Source organism: Macaca fascicularis, chromosome 9 (genome assembly GCF_037993035.2).
Source record: "Macaca fascicularis isolate 582-1 chromosome 9, T2T-MFA8v1.1".
Classification (NCBI taxonomy): domain Eukaryota; kingdom Metazoa; phylum Chordata; class Mammalia; order Primates; family Cercopithecidae; genus Macaca; species Macaca fascicularis.
Genome location: NC_088383.1, coordinates 119,183,026 through 119,206,002, shown reverse-complemented (window position 1 = coordinate 119,206,002; position 22,977 = coordinate 119,183,026). Strand labels below are relative to the sequence as shown.

Sequence of the window (22,977 nt, the reverse complement as noted above, 5' to 3'; positions counted from 1 at the left end):
TCTCACCACCACAGGTCATTCCTGCTTCTCAGGTATCCACTAATTTCTTCACTCTTGAGGTGATTTGTTAGGGAAAAAAGTCTTCCAAAGCAAAAGTCAATGTTTGATCCCAAATCTACTTATATCAAAATACAAGTTCACCATGGCTTGACTTACAGTCCAAACTAAAGATAACTGCCTCTTCCTCTACAAAGATGTACTGCAGCCACACAGGGTCTGGCACACAGATGGCATAATTACAGAAGTCTGAATCTCTGTGGGTGGAATCCTATCACCTACTTTTCATCTTCTACAAGCCTTAGTTTCATTACCTACAAAATGGGGATATTATCATCTACTTTGTTGGGATACTGGGAAGGCCAAATGAAGTCATATGAAAAGCATTTAGCCTAACGTTTGGTACACAGAAGGCATCAACAAAAAAAATTATCAGTTAACTCCTTGGTAAAAAAAAAAATGTCAATTATTGAAGGAGGCATTATCTTGCCACTCACAGGTATGAAAACTCTGAGGTGTCACATCCTATCACAGCCTCTGAGAGCACACAACAACTTTCTATGTGTTCTCTCCACTGTGGGTGATATCTGTAATGGGACCTGCTAAGGAAACAAAGTCGAGAACAATCTGAGGCAAAGAAGCAACAGAGGAAATGCCTTCTCTTTCAAGTTCTGGATATTTCACAACAAACATGGTGCCTACAGACTAAATAGGGAAGTTGAGTGCGAGGACTGGAAACATTGGATTGTTAGATCTATTACTCCCTCTAGTGGCCACAAACAAGACTGCTTTTTTTCAAAATCCCATTTTGGCCAAGATTGCAACTTGGATATGTGTATGTACCACACTTGAGTTTGAAAAAAAATAACCAGTTTGTATTTTCTGCCTATGTGGGGGAAAAAAGGGGCCTGATGTTAAGAGAAGCCAATGGTGTCACAAATTTTATCAGTTTGGTTCTTTTTATTCCCTGCTGAATGAAAATACTAATCAATGGAAGAAAAGGTACATGCTAACTTTTGTGCTATATTGACTCTCAAGTGAGAACTGAAGATAATCGTCTTTGTTGCTTTATGAAAAGGAATTTTGAAATGAGCATCTTTCTAAAATAGCAAGTTTTTACCACAGGGTTATTTACAAGCCAAGGTAATAATTAAATATGCCCAAGACTATGACTATTTTTCTCTGACCAAACCCTTCATTTTTATAATGGGTAATTACAGTAAAAACTTCAATTAACCACAGCCCTCAATTAACATGTTATCCTCCTCTTGTACTGTATTTTTAGAACAAAGTAGAAAAATAATCACAAGAAATTATTCATATGACAGATTTAGTTTGAAAATCTTCTAGATGGGTTATCTAAGGAAGAAAACAGAAAAATCACATTCACACCATAATATATAAAAAACACCTATATGTAAATGATATATATAACTATATATCTATATCTATCTATCTATACATATATACACACAACTAGATAACAGCTGGAAGGGAATATAATTTTTAAAAATGTAAATATGGGCCAGGCGTGGTGGCTCACGTCTATAATCCTAATGATTTGAAAGGCTGAGGCAAGATTATCACTTGAATCCAGGACAACACGGTGAGTTCCTGTCTAAACAAAAAGCAAATAGCTGGGTGTGGTGGTGCATGCCTGTAGTCCAAGCTACTTGGGAGGCTAAGGAAGGAAGACCACTTGAGCCCAGGAGTTTGAGGTTGCAGTGAGCTATGATCACACCACTGCACTCCAGCCTGGGCAACCATCTCAAAAAGGAAAGAAGGCTGGGCGCGGTGGCTTATTGCCTGTAATCCCAGCACTTTGGGAGGCCGAGGCGGGTGGATTGTTTGAAGTCAGGAGTTCAGGACCAGCCTGACCAACATGACAAAACTCTGTCTCTACTAAAAATACAAAAATTAGCTGGGCATGCTGGCACACACCTGCAATCCCAGCTACTCGACAGGCTGAGGCAGGAGAATTGCTTGAACCTGGGAGGCGGAGGAGGTTGCAGTGAACCAAGTTTGTGCCACTGCACACAAGACTGGACAAGAGTGAGACTGTCTCCAAAAAAAAAAAAAAAAGTGAATGTGGTGAAATTGTAAACTATTTTTTACTCTTTCTGCTGTTTTTCTGTTACATCGTTATTTGTACAACAAATACATTAAAAATCAAAGACAGAGGTACATATCTTGCAACATGTATTCTACATTAATACAGGCCACCATACCCTATTATCAAGACCAAAAATAGGTCTTTTAGGGAATATCTCCTCCAACATACGCTGAAACAAGACAGGTTTTGTATATATATAATTTTCAACTAATTTGAAAATATATTTACCACGATATTCTTTATTCAGAAGCATCAATAACTTAACCTGTGAATGGAAACCTCATGATACAAGTCTGTATATTTAAAATACTGTTTATTTGTGATTTAACATTAATTAGCATTACATCTAAGAGCAATATCAGATAACATTTATACATTTTTCCACAGGACACAGAGGTTCATTGGCTCATTCTTTATGCCAAAGCAAGTAAATAGAGGCATTAGCAAAAGGTGCAATAGTTCACTGTTGTGTTTAAAAAATATTTATGCACATTGCATTCATTTAGATATATATATTTTCAAAAAGTTATGGAAAAGCATAGTTCACAGGTTACTGTCTCTACATACATCGTAATACAACATAAATGATGTAGAACATTAAAAAAATCTTCCAATAGAGAGTTAAGCAACTGAAAGTTTCCACCAAGAGATTAAAACACTGATTCCAGTAGTTATTGAGATCTAGAATGACATTTCCAGGCTCTGGCTCAACTCCGCATTATCATATGCACGCAGTCAAACAGAGCCAGCTCCAAAACACACTGTAATCAATGTAATTTTTTGCATGCCAACTCACCCTCAAGAAACACTTTGAATTATTTTTACCCACTCATCATTCTGGATCATTGATTTTGCATCGAACTGACATCACTTGGGTGAAAGGGAAAAAGCCTATATTAAGCCTAGGTTTAAATTTGTATTTACATTAAAAAGAAAGTTAACTGAAAAGATTTTTTTAAATCTGTAAAAATCAAGAAGTGGTACTTTTCTTATTTGTGGGATTAGACCTGCTGATTTCTTCTAGTGCTGCCCTCTAAAAATACACAAGGTTAGAAAGATTTGATCCTTTTAAAACTCAAATATCAACCAAGAAAGACATTGCTTTTGGCAGAGAAACAGAATTTTAGAAATTTGGGACATGTTTCCAACAAATCACACTTTGTATCCTATCGTGAATATGAGTCACTATCAAACTAGAATTCTTCTTTTCACATCCCATCTTTTGTTCCCTTAATTTTTCACTTTCCCCTTCATTCTTTTTCATTTGGCTACCTTATGAGACTTTTCTTTACTCATTAGCAATACTAAGAGAAAAATACAGTATAAGATTCAAATATGAATCTAGATGTACCTTTATATGCTCTAATCCTGTTTTGACACCAGGTCCCTGGATTCTTGAGTTATATTTAAGTATATTCAGTACCAAGCAGCCTTAAGTATGCTCTACTGTGAAAAGACTGGCTAATATGCTTAGGACACTTTTATACTGAATGGTATACAAACATCAACATACAAAAATTGTGGGTTTTTTGCCAGAGTAAACTAAATAACCCATGTTATGTGTACAAAATCCCCTTTGTTGAAAAATAAGGGGCTTTCTAAACTAATAAAAAAGGAAGTTTTCAAAAATTATAGTTTATTAAAACAACTTTTTTGGCAAACAAAGTTACTTCAGGTGAGGAAATTTTATACTGTGAATAAAATTCCAAATGAATCTTTTCTTAAAACTTTTTAAAAAATTATGTGCCAGTGTATACTAATGCTATAGATTCTTGTCTTAGAAGCTTTTAAAGCATTCTGTTAATGCCCATTGAAACAATGGGACTCCAAAAATACAGTCAATAATCATGATAAAAAATTATAATCTGATTAACCAAGTGAAGCAAGTATTGAGAAATAAAAATTCTCACTTGCTCACTGGCAATTTCTTTCTAACAGATATTATGGAGAAGGCCTGAAGTAATTCAGACAGATATCTGTTTACGGTGAATTATAATAATACTTCATGAGGGCAGAGCTAATTAAAACTAGTAATTGCTTAAAATTCAAAGCCATTTTTGGACATATAAAATGAGAGATGAATCTGAAAGTTTTTATTTTGTAAAACCTCTTTCCAGTTCTTAAAGTCCAGTTTGCTATATCCCCCAATCTGATCTACCATTGCATATTAATGATCAACTTAAATGTGGTATTTAAATGTGCAATGTCACATTGTTATAATAATAATTATAAAAAGACTTTATTTAGGCCTCAACTTTCTCCTTTTTTTTGTTCTTTTTCAGAAAAGAAGGAGTGCGGAATTTCTTCTTTTTCTTGGTCGGCGATTTTGAAGGGGAGCCTTCAGGTGACAGGACTTCTTCGATTTTCTCTGGAGACTTAATAGTAATCTCGACGTTTTCTATGGTTGTACTTGTGGTTAACCTACTTACTCGCTTAGCAAGCTCATCTTCAACATCATGCATATCATCCTTGCCATTTACTACCATAACAGGCACTTCCATGGAGATGAAGCTCTTGGAAAACAGCTCATGGTTTTCTATGAAAGGGGAGGGTTTTTGGGGGGTTATTTTACATACTTAACATTTTTGCTTTACAAAACTGAAATATTTTAAGCAATGTAGTAAGGCATTACTTTAATTCCAATGAAGACAGATCATTATTTTAATAAACTGTAATTAGCAAGAAGCTAATTTTCTTTAATGATATAAAGGGGAAACGAACAAAGTTGTTAAAGCAAAGAGCAAAAGCTAGATAATCCCAGTTAGATGAAATGACAGTTTCATTGTAAATCAAATCAGCATAAATGAGGAAGACAACATATTTTTCTTTAGTTTTGGGATCATTTGGCAATCAATACTGAAAAATATTTCATGCTGTTGATTGGGACATGTTTATTTTAATTCCACAAATTCTTAAGAACTATGAGTTGCCAAAATTCAGATTAAGGTAAATCAATATAAATGTTGAACAAAAGTAGTGCCCCATTTTTAATGATATAAAATATGCAATTATTGGGAGATTTAAGTAAAATACGGAAAACTTACTGTGATGAGGTGTTCAACATCCTCACATGAAAACAAAACACAGAGGCACAGACTCAAGACTAACTCAGTGAATGCTATGAGGGAAATTACATTGAGTACCTTCTAATTTTTCAGGGACATTTTGCGGTGACTGAGTTTGAGACTGAATTTGTGAAACAGATGAAGCATCATCTGAGAGTAATTCCTGCTCAGCATCTGTTGGATAAGAGTTTAGTTAAAAGCCATGCAAAACAAAAACAAAGCAGCATATGATTTTAGGGAGGTTAGTGCATATATCAAATGCCCGCATACACAGAGATGATAAATTCTTCAGCAGTGAGCTGAGCATGCTAACAGCTATCCCATATATCCATAATTATATATTAAGAGGAGGTTAATGTGTTAACATTTCTGGCTGCTAATAGTTATTTTATATACAAGTTACAAAAGATGCACAGCTACTGGCAGCCCAGGCAAATGGTATGTTGCATGTAGCTTTTGCTAGCATTAGAAAACCAAAGCATACTGCACAGCCAGATGAAAAGAATTATAAAGTCTCACCAATGATGCTACATTAATGAGGCAGAATGCTTCATGGAATTTTTGAACAATATTTAATTTGTGATTCTTGTCAGAGCAATGTTACTGAGCTAATTCATAAGTCATAATAAATGTGGAAGAAACTACTTAGAAAGTTATATAAAAAAGGTGATGGTTCTAGAGTGCAACATTTGTTACCTGGCATCTTTAGGCTTTCAAAAAACAAGAGATTAAAGAGGGACATTTTACAAAATATGAAAAACAGAGAAAGTTCCCAACTTTATGTTAGAGTAAACAAATTCAATAACACCACTTAGAAAATTTAGTATAATTACATTAATGAGTCAGGATGACTCCCTTTTGTGACAAAGGCACAAAAAACTTCCTCGGATGATCCAGATGTCATTAGTTCTTCCTACATGGTATCTAACATGGACAAAAATTCATTAACTATTGGCTTGTTTTGCTTTGCATAAAAATTTCAACTATGTGTTGTGGATGCTCTAAAGCAGAGGCTCTTAACCCTCTTTTTGGGTGACAGGCTTCTTGTTCCTGACCCTGAACCCTCCCCTCCCTAAATGTGTATCTTAAACAATTAAGCATATATTTTTCAGGTGGCTCATGGACTGCCTGAAGTTTATCCAAAGACTCAAGATAGAGAACTCCTACTAGCAAGAATCTCTTATTCCAGAGAAAAAGGGAGCTAGTAGTCAATTGTTTAAGATGTTTTCATTAACAAGTCTTAAATATAATCCTAACAATCTACTTACTAAGGGTTCCGAAGCTAGAAAACTCAACCTACTAGAGTGTCCGTGTGCTTAAGGAAAGTCACATGAAAATTTTAGCAGTTAGTTTTAAATTTTGAAGTGACAATGTTAGCACCTCGAGATAACCAGAAATAGAGATTTTACAAAGCATCAAAACTACATACTTATCACTCTATAATTATTTAAAATTAAGAGAGTTAAAAAGCCACATACTTATGAAATGTATAAATCCATTAATTTATCTACGTCTACTTTGGCTAGTAATTCTTTACTCATCTGGGAATCTCACTTTCTAGAAGATTTTATTATAAAATAGTAGCATTCAGATTGTTTTCTTTTTCTTTTTTTTTTGAGACAGGGTCTCTCTCTGCTGCCTAGGCTGGAATGCAGTGGTGCGATCTCAGCTCACTGCAATCTCTGCCTTCCAGGTTCAAGTGATTCTCCTGCCTCAGCCTCCTGAGTAGCTAGGACTACAGGCATGCGCTACTATGCCTGGCTAATTTTTTGTATTTCTTAATAGAGATGGAGTTTCACCATGTTCGCCAGGCTGGTCTCAAACTCCTGACCTCAAGCAATCTGCCTGCCTTGGTCTCCCAAAGTGCTGGGATTACAGGCGCGAGCCATGGCGCCCAGCCACACTGAATATAAAGATTAACTAACCTTCTAAGCCTTGTTGTTTACGTTCGATTGTCTTCTTATACTCTTCAAGTTCTCCTTCTGTAAGATGACTAAATGGGTTAGGAGGAGCCGGTGGGCCATGATCATCATCTTCAAACTGCATAGTCTTACAGAGAAAAAATAAAAATAGATTCATTACCAAGAGTTTTATTTATGTATCTATCCATCCATCCACCTATATACACACAAATTCACATATGATGTTTGTGAAGCCTTATTTCACAACAATCCTAAGAAATGCAAGGTAACATGCTTTGTTTAAAATGTTCTTGTAAGATTAATGCTCTTAAACTACTGATCCAATCGACTAAAATTGCCAGTGATATTTCCTCAATAAGCCTGTATAAGTAAATTTTATAATAATTTTAAAAAACCATTATGCCAAGTTTTAATAAGCTTCACATAAAAAAAAAACTTGAAAAAAAAAAAGAATTGCTCCATTTCAAAGACCTTTGTAAAAAAGGCTTACAGAAATGAAACTGTACCAAAAGTAGTTCTTTAAATTTGTTACGAAAATAAGCTTGTAACTGTTTTCTCCAGGAAAGGAAATAATGAGAATTTCAGTTGCACTTGGCATATGGAACCCATATATTTATTTTTCATCCCTCCCAAAACCCCACTAAAATGATAGTAAAGGAATAGAAAAAAGAAAAAAAAAAAAAAAAAAAGGATGCAAATGAGAAGCATGCTTATTTGCCCTGAAGAGGTCTGGTAAGGCCCAGAAACTAGAGGCAATAGGTACCATAGAAGGTGGTGGTAAGGAAAAGGTGAAAAGAGAGAAACAAGTTAAAAGTCTGAATAAGAAACAGATTCCCAGGTTCCCTTCCCTATTCCACAGAGCAAAACATTTCCCTCTCTCTCATCTCTGCAGAATATCAGAGGCTTAAGAAAGAAAAACTAACTAGGGGACACAAAATACAGTTGCAGGCTCCTAGAATGACGGTTGGAAACTGGCAGGAGACTGGAGTTCTTTTCCAGATAAACGAAATAGTCCCAGATAAAAGAATTACAGACAATAATGTTTGGGGATTCCCCAGAGAAACAACCTGGTCCACATCCAATCACCCTACAATGAAGCTCACCAATCCCCGAGCTCTGTATATATATCCAGAGCTTCTGATAGGCTTTAATGTCTCATTTTTCCATATAAACAGACATAGCCAACTCAGAATAGACAAAGACAAGAAAGGCAAATAAAGAAAATTTAAAATTGATACCCTTGGAGCAATAAGAGAAAGTGTAAAGATTAGGATGTTGTTAAAAAGGAACATTCATGGAATACGAACTCCTAAAAATAAAAAAAGTTGGCTGGGCGAGGTGGCTCATGCCTGTAATCCCAGCACTTTGGGAGGCCGAGGCAGGTGGATCACTAGGTCAGGATATCAAAACCATCCTGGCTAACACAGTGAAACCCTGTCTCTACTGAAAATAAAACAAACATTAGCCGGGTGTGGTGACAGGCGCCTGTAGTCCCAGCTACTCAGGAGGCTGAGGCAGGAGAGTGGCGTGAACCCAGGAGGCGGAGCTTGCAGTGAGCCAAGACTGCACCACTGCACTCCAGCCTGGGCGACAGTGCGAGACTCCATCTCAAAAAAATAAATAAATATAAATAAATAAGATAAAATAAATTTAAAAAGTTAACATCAAAATAAAAAATTAAAAGGGTTAGAAAACATCAGGAAGGTCTCCCAGAAAGTAGGATACAAAGATAAAGGTACAGCAAGTAGGAGTGAAAAGAAAAAAATCAGAAGCTCAAAGAGGCCCAACATTCAAACTAACATAATATACTGGCAGAAAAAGAAATGGGAAGAAAACACTCTTGAAGAAACACTTAATAAAAACATCCAGAACTGAAGGACATGACTCTGTAGACTGAAAAGGGTTACTAATTACTTAGAAAAAAGACTAAAAAGAGATCTATGAAGCACACAATCATAAAATTTCAGAACAGCAGATATGCAGAAAAGGTCTAAAAGCAAAAACAAAACAAAACAAAACAAAACAAAAACACCTAAACAAAAGTTCAGGAATTCCAATGCCTTCCTACTTCAACAATAAAATAAGGGACAGAATGATGCTTTTCATGTTTCAAGGGAAAATTATTTCTAAACTATTCTATATCCATTATATGCACATTTGAAGGTAGAATAAAGGCATTTCAGACTGTTACCGCCTATGTATCCTTTTCTCAGAAAGCTGAGGGTGTGTTCTATGGTAAAGGAGGAAATCAAGAAAGCAGGAGACACAAGGTACAGGAAACTAAATTTAATGTAGATCAGCAGCACAGGAATCTTCCAGATGAACCTGTGCAGCTGGCCTGAGAGCAACCAATTTAGATTTGGATCAGAATGAAGGGGGGCTGGAACATAGAGATTACCTGTTGCCTTTCACCACATGGAAAATAATACTAGGACGGATTTTATGTTATTTTTAATTTTTTTTGAGACGGAGTCTCGCTCTGTCACCAGGCTGGAGTACAGTGGCGCAATCTTGGCTCACTGCAACCTCCGCCTCGCGGGTTCGAGCGATTCTCCTGCCTCAGCCTCCTGAGTATCTGAGACTACAGGTGCATGCCACCACGCTCAGCTAATTTTTTTATTTTCAGTAAAGACAGGGTTTCACCATGTTGGCTAGAATGGTCTTGATCTCTTGACCTCGTGATCTGCCCGCCTCGGCCTCCCAAAGTGCTGGGATTACAGGCGTGAGCCACCACGCCCAGCTTGGACTTTATAATTCTGTTAAAAAGTTTGGGAAGAACTAAGCCAATGTACCGCAAATAATAAGCCAATGACAAAAAGGCAAGGTGAGGGTAGGGAGGGGTAACTTATGTAAGAAAGGAAATACTACCTGGCTCAGTAGCAAACATGTAGTAATATAAATAATGAAAGCTGATCTAACACACACACACACACGAAAAAAACTGATGTGTCCTTACTGGGAGAATGGGGAGAGGGAAAAAGGGAAGCATTGTATAAACAGGATAAATCCCCATCTTTCAAAAATATTTCATTAATTCTAAGATGAACTTTTTCCATCTGTGAAATTGGGAATCATCTTATGGCTTCCTACAATTATAACTGGCCATGTTTTTTCTCTTTTAGTGACATGTATAACAATGGTATTTCTTACAATGGGTAACACAGATTTGGTGAAAAATAGTCCAGGTCTAAAACTGATAGATCAAGAAAAAGCAGAAGATGCTCTTTAGAAACATCAAAGTAGGACCAGGAGCAGTGGTTTATACCTGTAATCCCGATACTCCAGGAGGTCAAGGCTGGAGGATCACCTGAAGCCAGGTGTTCACGACTATCCTGGGCAACAGAGTGAGACCTCATCTCAACTAACTTACTAGAAACATCAAAGTAAACATTAGAAGCAATGAAAAGAACAGAAAGTCGCTGTATCTGGAAACTGGGAATTATGGGTGGCATTTTAAATCTTGTGGGTTGACTTTTTGTGCTTATATTAACCTTAGTAAAAATAAATATTCATGTTTAAAAATCAATGAAATTAATGTGGTAGATCAAAAACAAAGATCATATTGCTTCATAAACTTACAGGAGGTGGCTTATCCACAACAATTCCAGCAAGCAACTGAGATTGTGGTCCTGCTGTTTTCAAGTCATATCGATTTTGTTCCCGAATCTGAATTGAAAAACAATTCAATACAAATTTCTTGAGGGCAACTAGGCAGATGACCTTTGTTTTATCTTTTCATAAAAGCTTACTACTTGACATTTCCAGAGTGAGAGTCTCTTCCATTCCCACCTTCATGAAGACCTCTTTTACCATCCTAACAGCTCGTATTAGTCTCCTCCACTCTTCCTGGTAAGTGATTTCCTTTCGTCTTAGGTTGTTAGAGAACTGCATTTTCCCCTAATAGCAGGGTTCTCTAAGGCAGAAATATGTTTAATACATCTTCCCCATGTAGCCTGTTCACCAATTACTAGCACAGAGCTGGAGGCATTCAATATAAGCTAAAATTATACTGAATTAAATTACAAATACTTCTGTATTCAAACTTCTAAGTTTGACATTAACCAGATTCAATCACTTGTGATTTAAACATAAAACAATTAAAATGTCTCCCCTGGCTATAGAAGACCATGTCTTACCTTATTTCTCTTTTCTAGTACCTCATTCGGGTTTGTGTTTAAAGGAACAAACTGATTTGGATCTTCAATTTTGATAGGTGTTCCACCACTAACTTTAGATGAGTCTTCTGCTTTCATCCACTAAAGAATCAAAAATTTTCTAAAATGAAGCTTTGTGTTAAGAAAATATTAGTAGATTGCTAGATAACTGCTTATAGTCTCAAGAGGGGCATTGCCAATGTTTAAATAATTTCACTCAGAAATATCTTAGTGGTGGGCCGGGCGCGGTGGCTCAAGCCTGTAATCCCAGCACTTTGGGAGGCCGAGACGGGCGGATCACGAGGTCAGGAGATCGAGACCATCCTGGCTAACACGGTGAAACCCTGTCTCTACTAAAAAAATACAAAAAACTAGCCGGGCGAGGTGGCGGGCGCCTGTAATCCCAGCTACAAGGGAGGCTGAGGCAGGAGAATGGCGTAAACCCGGGAGGCGGAGCTTGCAGTGAGCTGAGATCCGGCCACAGCACTCCAGCCTGGGCGACAGAGCGAGACTCCGTCTCAAAAAAAAAAAAAAAAAAAAAAAAAAAAGAAATATCTTAGTGGTGAATTAGTTTCATCTTATACTAGTTACAAAAGGCTAAAAATCAGCATTCACTTAAAAAATAAATGCCATTACGATTCACACAAATATTCAATTATACTGCTAATTAAACTTTCTCCTGTCAAGTGAAAACACGATGCTGAAGCTACTTCAAGCACAGAGAGCATGATCTCACATTCACTCACATTCAGTGTTCTGTCTTCTGCATTGAAGACAGAAGTTGGATGAATATGGCCAAGAAGTCAAAACAAAAAAACAAAAAAACAAAAAAAACCCTTAAGAAATACCTTAAGATTTAGTTTATCAGACTTCACTTTTTATTTTTGGCTGACAGAAAAGGCCAAGCCCTAATCAGCATTTTATAATGGGGATAATCTGGTATATAATAGCAAAATAGAATCATAGGGTTGGAAGGAGCTTACATAATTTTTTTCATTTACCCCATATTATAATCCTTAAAGAAAGCAAATCTCAGCCGGGCACGGTGGCTCAAGCCTGTAATCCCAGCACTTTGGGAGGCCGAGATGGGCAGATCACGAGGTCAGGAGATCAAGACCATCCTGGCTAACACGGTGAAACCCCGTCTCTACCAAAAAAACACACAAAAAAAAACTAGCCGGGCGAGGTGGCGGGTGCCTGTAGTCCCAGCTACTCGGGAGGCTGAGGCAGGAGAATGGCGTGAACCCGGGAGACGGAACTTGCAGTGAGCTGAGATCCGGCCACTGTACTCCAGCCTGGGCAACAGAGCGAGACTCTGTCTCAAAAAAAAAAAAAAAAAAAAAAAGCAAGCAAATCTCGATCAAGATTAATGATGGCTAACCATCAATCTCTGTCAACAAAATGAATTCTGAGAAACCAATGAGTTTATGTTCTTTTACTGGGAGGCAAGAAATCTTATAGACTACAGAAAAGACATTCTGATGCCTAGGTATTTTCGTATTGAATGCCATTAGTTTATACAAGATGAACTAATTCTGAATATCTAGAGCTGTGGTGTCCAATCTTTTGACTTCCCTGGGCCACGCTGGAAGAAGAACTGTCTTGGGCCACATATAAAATACACTAACACTAATGACAGCTGATTAGCTTAAAAAAAAAAAATCACAAAAAATTCTCATAATGTTTTAATAAAGTTTACAAATTTGTGTTAAGCTGCATCCAAAGCCATCCTGGGCCATGGATTGGACAAGCTTGACCTAGAGAATGTTTGGTGGTATGCACTCCAAAACCAAACCAAACCAAATCTAATGCAAACTTCTGAAAAAGATAAAATAACCCATTTCTCTACCCTACAAGATCTTGCCTAAGGGTAGCTATATGTGCAGTGATTCATGCAGCTTTGGTACAATTAGGTATTGATAACTTTTATAGTTTTAATTCACTGGTGAATTAAACTACTGGTGTAGTTTAACAGAAACTACAAAGCAGTATCATGTAGTGAGCAAGAACTGGGCTCAAGAGTCAGACTGTCTTCATGCAAATCCCGAGTTTACCATTAAAACATGATTAATTAACCCTTTTTACCTTGGTTTTCTCATCTATAAAACAGACAGAAAAACAGCATCATTCATATTAGGAGAATTAAATGATATGATCTGTGTATGGCACTTAGAAGAGTGCCTTGCACAAAGTTAAAGCCAGATAAGTGACAGTAATATTTTTAATATTATTTTATTTTCCAAATATTTTCAATATAGAACATTCAATTCTTGAGTAACTAGGCAAAATATTTAGTAAAGGCAAACTATGTAAAATACTGGCATACCGTGATTTTGGTTCGGGGACTGGTTTCTCCGTTCCGAGACTCCTCTGGCACATTCACTTTCATGTAAGTATTTGGTGAGTTCAGCCATCTTGTTTTTTCACGCTGTTGCCTCTGTGCCATGTATTTGAGAGGAGAGAGTGGCACCGTATCGTCTTCAAAGGAAAAGGCAGTCACAGTTGCTGGGATTTCCACATCACTCTTGTGCCTAGGCTTCTCTCGAATGAGAGGATGCCTGTAAGCATAGCCTGTTCTATACCCCTAAGGGAGGGAAAAACCACATTTAAAGCATTAAACGTGTATCAACAACAGCATTTGGATCCTAATTCCTTATACAAATGATTTAAAAGACTCCTTTGCTGAAAAACAAAGAAAAAAGCATCCTTCCAAACACCACATAACTCTCACGTAACACTAGAGTTGAAATTACGCAAATTTCAAGACCCAGTTAAAGCTGATTACAGCTGATATTGCAATTTCCACTCACACAACTGTTCCTGACAAGGAACAGTTTTAAGTTGCTGACCAGAAGTGCTTTTCTGCCTATAAACCTGTTTTTGGGAAGCAAATCTCAGTGCTCATTTAAGTCTTTGTTCCTAGGTCTGAAGGCAGTCAGCCTTCTGAGCCTTCACGGAAGAGAGTAAAATATAAGATAACATTTGCCAAACCATACATCTTTTAAGGGGTCACTATCCAAAATATATAGGGAACTCAAAAAATAGCAAGAAAAGAACCCAATTAAAAAGTGGGCAAAGGATCTGAATAAACATTTCTCAAAAGAAGACATACAAATGGTCAACAAGTATATTAGAACATCACTAATCAAGAAAATGCAAATTAAAGCATGAGATATCATGTCCTATCTGTTAGAATCGCTATTATAAAAAAGATGAAAGACAACAAGCATTAGAATGTAGGAAGAAAGGGACCCTTTGCACACTGTTGGTAGCAATATAAATTAGTACAGCCATTGGGGAAAACAGTACGGAGGTTCCTTATACAATTAAAAATAAAACTACCATATGACCCAGCAGTCTCACTACCAGATATATATCCAAAGGAAATGTAAGCAGTATGCCAAAGAGGTATCTGCACTCTCATGTTAGGTACAGCATTATTCACAATAGCCCAGATATGGAATCATCCTAAGTGTCCACTGATGGATGGGATATCAATGTTGTACATATAACACAATGGAATACTATTCAGCTTTAAAAAAGAAATTCTGTCAAATGTGACAACATGGATGAACCTCGAGGACATTATATTAAATGAAATAAACCAGGCATAGAAAGACAAATACCCCCATGATCTCACTTATATACAGAATCTTAAAAAGTTAAAAAAATATTAGCCAGGCATGGTGGCACACACCAATGGTCCCAGCTACACAGGAGGCTGAGGTGTAAGAATGGTTTGAGCCCAGCAGGTTGAGGCTGCAAGTGAGCCCTGATTGTGTCACGGCACTCCAAGCAAGATCCTGCCTCCAACAACCACAACCACAACAACAACAACAAAAGTTGAACTCATAAAAGTAGAGAATAGTGGTTCCTAGGAAGTGGGGGTGGGGAGATGTTGATCAAAGGATACAAAATGTCAGTTAGACAGGAGGAAAAAGTTCAAGAGTTATATACTATGGTGACTATGGTTAATAACAATATATTGTAATCTTGAAAAAAAAAAAAAAAAAACCAGGCCGGGCACGGTGGCTCAAGCCTGTAATCCCAGCACTTTGGGAGGCCGAGACAGGCGGATCACAAAGTCAGGAGATCGAGACCATCCTGGCTAACACGGTGAAACCCTGTCTCTACTAAAAAAATACAAAAAACTAGCCGGGCAAGGTGGCGGGCACCTGTAGTCCCAGCTACTTGGGAGGCTGAGGCAGGAGAATGGCGTGAACCTGGGAGGTGGAGCTTGCAGTGAGCTGAGATCTGGCCACTGCACTCCAGCCTGGGCGGCAGAGCGAGACTCCATCTCAAAAAAAAAAAAAAAAGGACATTTTAAGTTCTGTTTAATTCTCAAAGGTGTGGTTAAATCACACTGAAATGCTTTCCTAGGGCCAAACTCAGCTTCTGGAGGAGTATGGAGCATGTTCTACAAAAATGGAAGCATCTGCTCTTGAATCTGAAGACATTAAATCCAAGTTTTATTTCAATTGTGCAACGTACCAAGTTGTCCAGAGTCCTCATAAGCCCTTCAAACTCAATTTCGCCAACCTTCCATTTTTGATGGGAAACCATATTCACACCTCCTCCACCAGACGCTGCTATAGTGTAAGTGAAAGCTTTATACTTCTGAAAGTCCAGTATGTGGAGATTGTCCACTCCACCTGCTCCTGCTAGGGCCCGCACCTGTAATCAATGGTAAAATATACAGAGATACAAAACTATAAAGACTGTAATGAGTATTTTACTTTCAAAAAGGCACAATTTCAATTTGACAAATACGTATAATACTTGCTCAGGCTACTAACAACAAAGACAAGATGACACTCTTGTGCCAGCAGACAGCTGAAGTATCTTTTCCACCTATCTGAAAAAGAAACTTTCCAAGACTCTGATCCTCCCTGATGGAAAACACATTTAGAGCCATACCTCTTAATATATATATATATATATATATTTTTTTTTTTTGAGACAGAGTCTCGCTCTGTAGCCCAGGCTGGAGTGCAGTGGCCGGATCTCAGCTCACTGCAAGCTCTGCCTCCCGGGTTCACGCCATTCTCCGGCCTCAGCCTCCCGAGTAGCTGGGACTACAGGCGCTGCCACCTCGCCTGGCTATTTTTTGTATTTCTTAGTAGAGACGGGGTTTCACCGTGTTAGCCAGGATGGTCTCGATCTCCTGACCTCGTGATCCGCCCATCTCGGCCTTCCAAAGTGCTGGGATTACAGGCTTGAGCCACCGCGCCCGGCCTTAATATATTTTAAGCAACTGAAATCTGTTGCCAAATTTTAAATTTCTTTTCTTGAAGTTTCCCCAGGGTTATCCAGTTAATACTTTTGCTAAAAGTTATAATTTTAAGGGAATACAAAAACACCGTACTTTGAATTTAAAGATATTTAGGCAGAAGCCATCGGCTCATTATCTTAATTTAATTAAGTTTTTCATAGCCCCATTTGACAAGAGGAGGAGGAGCCATCAAAGCAAAAAAGAAGTTGATTGTTAGGACAAGTTAATGTTGCTAAAAAAAGGTTTTGTTGTTTTTTTCTCCCCGTTTCTTGTGGCTCTTCCAATAAATTAAGATTATTACCATTTGCTTCATGAGAATCTGCTTTATTTATTTGTTTATTTATTGAGACAGAGACTCGCTCTTGTTGCCCAGGCTGGAGTACAATAGCACGATCTCAGCTCACTGCAACCTCTGCCTCCCGAGTGGCTGGGATTACAGGCACCTGCTAATTTTGTATTTTAGTAGAGATGGGGTTTCTCCATGTTGGTCAGGCTGGTCTCGAACTACTGACCTAAGGTGATCCACCCGCCTCGGCCTCCCAAAGTGCCGGGATTACAGGTGTGAGCCACCATGCCCGGCCAAATCTGCTTGATTTAGAGAAAATTAGGGCCTTTAAATACATTCAGCATCTCTGATGAAAAAAGTGGTTAATAAATATCCAACCTCTCATCATAATGAGGTTGTGGAAGTGTTGAAAACTGCAATTTCATAAAACTTCTGGCCCTAGTTAAACTTTTTACAAAAGTGACCACAGCACATTTGATTCTTGATTTGCAGCTGTTTTTCTTTCTTAATTAGCACCATCACTAGAGGGTGAAAACAGAGAAATATACAATTGTACTAACTTTTTTTTCTTTTTTTTTTTTGAGACGGAGTCTTGCTCTGTCGCCCAGGCTGGAGTGCTGTGGCTGGATCTCAGCTCACTGCAAGCTCCGCCTCCCAGGTTTACGCCATTCTCCTGACTCAGCCTCCCGAGTAGCTGGGACTACAGACGCCCGCCACCTCGCCCGGCTAGTTTTTTGTATTTTTTAGTAGAGACAGGGTTTCACCGTGTTAGCCAGGATGGTCTCGATCTCCTGACCTCGTGATCCGCCCGTCTCGGCCTCCCAAAGTGCTGGGATTACAGGCTTGAGCCACCGCGCCCGGCCCACAATTGTACTAACTTAAAAAGCAGGATTGTAGGGATAATGATGTTTATGAGACCCTTAGATTGAGTGTGAGAAAATTTTAATTTCCTTTACTTCTATTTTCAATTCAAGAGATAACTGAGTTGACAACCCTCTCTACATAAGTAGAGCAGAACTTCTCTTAAAAGACAAAAAGCCACTAACTAATACATATTTGGAAATAAGTACACAAAATCCAACTAAACAAGCAAACAACAAAGAATTAAAAAGGGGGAATAATGTTTCCTACCTGAATCTCACAGGCTAGCTGCACATTAAAAATATAATGAAAAGCCTCCTCAATTGTTTCTCCAAGTGCAACCACACCATGATTCCTGAGTACCAGCACCTAAAATAGAATGCCCACAGCAATCACTTGAAATAACTGGCATAGCTCACACTGTTTTCATCAACAGCAGCAGCAACAAAAATAGCTCTTTAGACAAACTCTATGACATACCTTACAACTTGGCCCCAGAACTTTCTGCAGCTGAATTCTCTCCTCCTGTTCTTCAAGCGACCCTTGGTAGTCATAATAGGCAACATCTCCCAGAATAAGAGACTCTTGAGAAATGGGAAGGATCCCACATTTCATGGAGGATACCTATTTGGTTTGGCCCATACCAAGATAACACATTTCGTTACTACATACATTTTCATAGGAACCTGATTGTCTGGTCAGGTCAGGAAAGCACTGGCCTATTCACTGTGTTCACCATTGCAGCCCACTTTCCACTTTATTCACTTCCCACTTTGTTTCTTACACACACACACACACACACACACACACACACACACACAAAGGACTTAGGGAATACAACTCAACTTAAATGCTGTGTCAAATATTATGAAAGAAGTTTTGCTCTAAAAAACTCAATGACCCAATTTTCAAACTGGTTAGTTTTGAAATCCAAATGCTATTTCTCCAGTTGTTTCCTAGAATGGTAGCATTTGGTTCCAAGGGCCTTTCACTTTCTGGTTATGCAGATTATTATATCAAATATGATTCTGAAAAGCAGATAGTAAAGCATCCTGTTGAGAAAGCCACAAAAATAATACATCTTCCAGAGTCACTGTCAGTTTTGGCCTTTCATTGACTTACAGCTGCTGTTGCAAGGGTATGGATGTGTATCACACACTTAACATCAGGACGTGTTGAATAGATTGCAGCATGGGGACTGAATCCTGTATGGTCAATTTTCAAATTGGTACTTCCCTGGTCAACCACTTCTCCTATTATATTGACTTTTACCTGGAAAAAATCAGAAAAACATATTTAACTGGTACATATGTATCAAAGTTTGTGTTTCACAAGCTAAACCGGGGGTAGCAAACCTTTTTGTAAAAGGCCAGATAGTAAACATTTTGGACTTCGTGGGCCTCTGCTGCAATTATTCAAATCTGCAGCTGCAGTACAAAAGCAGCCATAAACAATCTGTAAGTTAGCAGGTACAGCTTTGTTCCCATAAAACTTTATTTATAAAACAGGTGCAACAAAACTTAGTACTTGGCAAGAAGTAGTTTCCAAGAAACTGAGAACTTAAGCTCTTCATTGGAGGTCTGAACAAGTCCGGCATGTATAGAATTGGCTAGAAAACTTCTATTTGCTAACATTACAGCAAGCACCCAGAACCAAAGTAGCTCCTGTCACTCTGTAAGCTGGTGACAGTGGCTAGGAGTACAATCATGGAAAAGATAAAATACTAAGAAGGTCAGATCCTATATTCTTACCAACTGAACTTTGTTTAAATCTAGCTATGAACATTGTGTGTGTGTGTGTGTGTGTGTGTGTGTGTGTGTAAGATGGAGTCTTGCCCTGTCGCCCAGGCTGGAGTGCAACGGTGTGTTCTTGGCTCACTGCATCCTCTGCCTCGTGGGTTCAAGCGATTCTCCTGCCTCAGCCTCCCGAGTAGCTGGGATTACAGGCGTGTGCCACCACACCCAGCTAATTTTTTCTATCTTTAGTAGAAATGGGGTTTCACCATGTTGGCCAGACTGGTCTTGAACTCCTCACCTTGTGATCCACCTGCCTCAGCCTCCCAAGTGCTGGGATTACAGGCGTGAGCCACCGCGCCTGGCCATGTGTGTGTGTGTGTTTTTTAAGACAAATTTCTGAGTGTATAGGGTGGAAAAAAAAATCAAGATTCCCTTCAAAACATAGAAAACTGGTAAGACCAACTCATTTATTAGTCTCTTTAATTACACTACTCTCTAAAACTTTTCTTTAAAACAACAACATAATTCAAATTCCCTTCACTGTTCACTAGTAAATGTTTTTCCATCCATACCTTCTTATTCTGTCCTGTACTAAAAGCTAAAAACTGTCAGAAAAGCAGAAGAAAGCTCAGAAAAAGCAACACAGGAATGGAAAATTATACCAAATTGGAGGCTGTAGCTTCAGAAAAAGATAGGCCTCTGGGAATTATTATAATGTGGTCTTGCTCCTTACTTATTCTTACCTGGAAAAAAAAAACCAACAACAGGGAATTACTATGAAGTGGTCTATATTTTGCAGTGGAAACATGACTACAAATATATTTACAATGACTAATTGTGAGAGATCAGGAAAAAAAAAAAAACCCAACAAAGCAAAAATTAAAGGTCTACAACATGAAACTCCTAAAGTTTCCCTCAAGTACTTGCTTAAAAATTCTGACTTTAATTTCTTATTTACTGGACTTATAAAAGTGCTATTTTGGGCCTCTAAGATTATTTAGGGTCAGCTATGTTCATGGAAAATAAATGCTAATATTATTCAAGCCAATATGGCAATGATTATAACCTTAATTTATAACTTGGAAGTTAACACAAAATGGGCAAAGGAAAGCAAACAGTATCTCTTCCTAGGAAGGAATTAAAATACAGATGGAAGGTGGAAAGGAAGAAAGGTTCTCTGTGGACTGCATCTATACCATTTCCATTGTACAGTATTTTAATACTCTTTTGCTTCCAAATAGCATCTTTTTCCAAGTGTGGCAAAATAAAAATATGATGGTGAATGGCAAGAATATATTTAAAAAATAAAGACCAGGGAGGAAATTTCCCTGACCTCCTCTATCTTCCTTGCCTCAAATGCTTATAAAGCCACTGATCCACTGATGCTCAGACGTAATTATCATGGAGAGGGACAATTTTGACAGAAGGATTTCTTCCTGGATAGATTCTACACTTGGTCTGAACCAAAGGAACAACACAGATAGTAAGGGGAGAAGAAAGGTGGGGGAACTGTAGCCTCTCCCTTGGGAATAAGGTTTAAATCAGTATTTGGCTGCGATCTAGCATACTAGGTTTAGAGAATAAGTCTGAAAACTGGACTTCCAGGTAAAGGTAAGAAAAGTATAGTTGCCTGCTAGTTGGAATTTTTTCAAAAAGGAATTGAAAGCTGAAGAACTCACTGAGATATAGGTATTTGCCAGGTGTGCCCATCCAAACAAGTCTACAAGTCTGTACAGGCTGGCAAGTTTACAGCGAGTAAGTTTTTCTCCCTTCACATATGAGGATGTATCTGCACCAGGAAGGTCATTGATAGGTGTGACCATGCCAAGACCTAAAAGAACAAAAAATGTGGAGAGAGATACAAGTCATGCAATCCCTTACCTGGAAATTAGTTGCCAGGAAGTAGCCTGCATCTGGGAGTATCCCAGCCTTGTATATAATAATCTGAAATTTATCAGCCCATACAGTATTTTATTAGCTTATTCTCCTTCAGAGAGGTACACTGAGAGTAAAATAAGTATCAGCTATCTTTGATTGCTTAGTAAAAGTTGCTTCATCTAGTGCTTGCTAAGGAGTGACTATATCAAAGGCTCACACCACTGGGGAAAATTGTTACATATATCTCCAAGGGTAAAACTGTTAAATACTGAGGTTATTGCTAGTTTTATGATGAAAAGACCTCAACAGAAAGCTACTTTTCTATTATCTCTCTTGACTTTTATTCAAACACACAAAAAAATTTGAGATGGAAAATAATGCATGCAAATAGTAGTATGATTTCTGTCCTACTGAAGATCTTGAAGGTCTCTGATGATCTAATTGCCAAGTTCAACTGTTAACAAGTTCAACTTTTGCTCAGTCTTCATTCTCCTTGACCTTTTTACAGCTTAACACAATTTACACTGCCTCATTCCTAGAACTCTTCTCCAGGCCCATGCGATACTATCTCAGATCTCTTGTTCCTTGTCCACCTGCTTTTCTCCAAGTTCATCTGTTTCCTTTGCCCAACTGTGGCTCTTTCCCAAAGCTCAGTCCTCCACTATGTTCTTTCTCATTTTACATTTCCCTGCAAAAACATTACAGACTCTTGAGCCTCCCTACTGTTATTTTTGTGTAGATGACTCACTCCCTGGTCTTTAGTTCTGATCAGCTCCTCCTCCCCATTTTCCAGCCTGCTTCTTTTCTTTTCTTTTTTTTTTTTTTGAGATGGAGTTTTGCCCTTGTTATCCAGGCTGGAGTGCAATGGCGTGATCTCAGTTCACCGCAACCTCCGCCTCCCGGGTTCAAAGCGATTCTCCTGCCTCAGCCTCCTGAGTAGCTGGGATTACAGGCATATGTCACCATGCCCAGCTAATTTAGTAGTTTTAGTAGAGATGGGGTTTTTCCTTGTTGGTCAGGGTGGTCTCGAACTCCTGATCTCAGATGATAGATGATCCACCCGCCTTGGCCTCCCAAAGTGGTGGGATTATAGGCCTAGGCCACTGTGCCTGGCCCCAGCCTTTTTTTTTTTTTTTTTTTTTTTAAGAGGCAGGGTCTCACTCTGTCCCCCGGGCTGCAGTGCAGTGGTGTGATCATGGTTCACTGCAGCCTTGAACTCCTAGGCTCAAGCAATCCTTCCACCTCAGCCTCCTGAGTAGCTATGACTACAGGGCACGCTGCCACACCTGGCTAATTTTTTAATTTTTTAGTGGAGACAGGGTCTCACTATGTTGCCCAGGCTGGTCTTGAACTCCTGGCCTCCAGTGATCCTCCTGCCTTGGCCTCCCAAAGTGCTAGGATTATAGGCATAAGCCACTGTGCCCAGCCTAGCCTGCCATTTCTTACTGCCTACAACACAATAACATCAAAATTAAAAGGGTCTAAAGGTGATTTTATCTTCTCTCTCCTGGTTTTTCTTACCTTCTCTCTTCTCTTTACTTTGCTTCTAATATTGATATTACCATTCCTGTAGGCTCAAACTGTAAGTAACCTCTACCTCTTAACCTCTCCCGGGTTACCATATATAATTTGCCACCACATTCCATGACTGTTTTCTTCATAAGGTCCCTCGTTGTCCACACTTGAGTTCAGC

At 38.4% G+C, this 22,977-nt stretch overlaps 1 protein-coding gene across 25 annotated transcripts in view; it reads right to left on the bottom strand.

Annotated features, from left to right (window-relative positions):
* Positions 1–2,406: 2,406 nt before the first annotated feature.
* The window catches only part of ADD3 (adducin 3), a 129,176-nt gene continuing 108,605 nt past the window's right edge, over positions 2,407–22,977 (bottom strand). For 13 of the 25 annotated variants that reach the window (XM_045361502.2, XM_074002677.1, XM_005566399.4 and 10 more), the window contains 12 exons: positions 21,086–21,237; positions 20,069–20,149; positions 18,793–18,942; positions 18,151–18,294; positions 17,941–18,039; positions 15,743–15,925; positions 13,578–13,835; positions 11,234–11,353; positions 10,677–10,763; positions 7,101–7,224; positions 5,254–5,349; positions 2,407–4,646 (listed from right to left, as the gene is read on the bottom strand). In XM_045361502.2, the coding sequence (XP_045217437.2) occupies positions 4,354–4,646; positions 5,254–5,349; positions 7,101–7,224; positions 10,677–10,763; positions 11,234–11,353; positions 13,578–13,835; positions 15,743–15,925; positions 17,941–18,039; positions 18,151–18,294; positions 18,793–18,942; positions 20,069–20,149; positions 21,086–21,237 (1,787 nt within the window). In that variant the 3' untranslated portion in view covers positions 2,407–4,353. The remainder of the gene's footprint in view (positions 4,647–5,253; positions 5,350–7,100; positions 7,225–10,676; positions 10,764–11,233; positions 11,354–13,577; positions 13,836–15,742; positions 15,926–17,940; positions 18,040–18,150; positions 18,295–18,792; positions 18,943–20,068; positions 20,150–21,085; positions 21,238–22,977) is intronic. The other 12 variants (XM_074002683.1, XM_005566402.4, XM_074002678.1 and 9 more) reach the window with 1 other exon arrangement.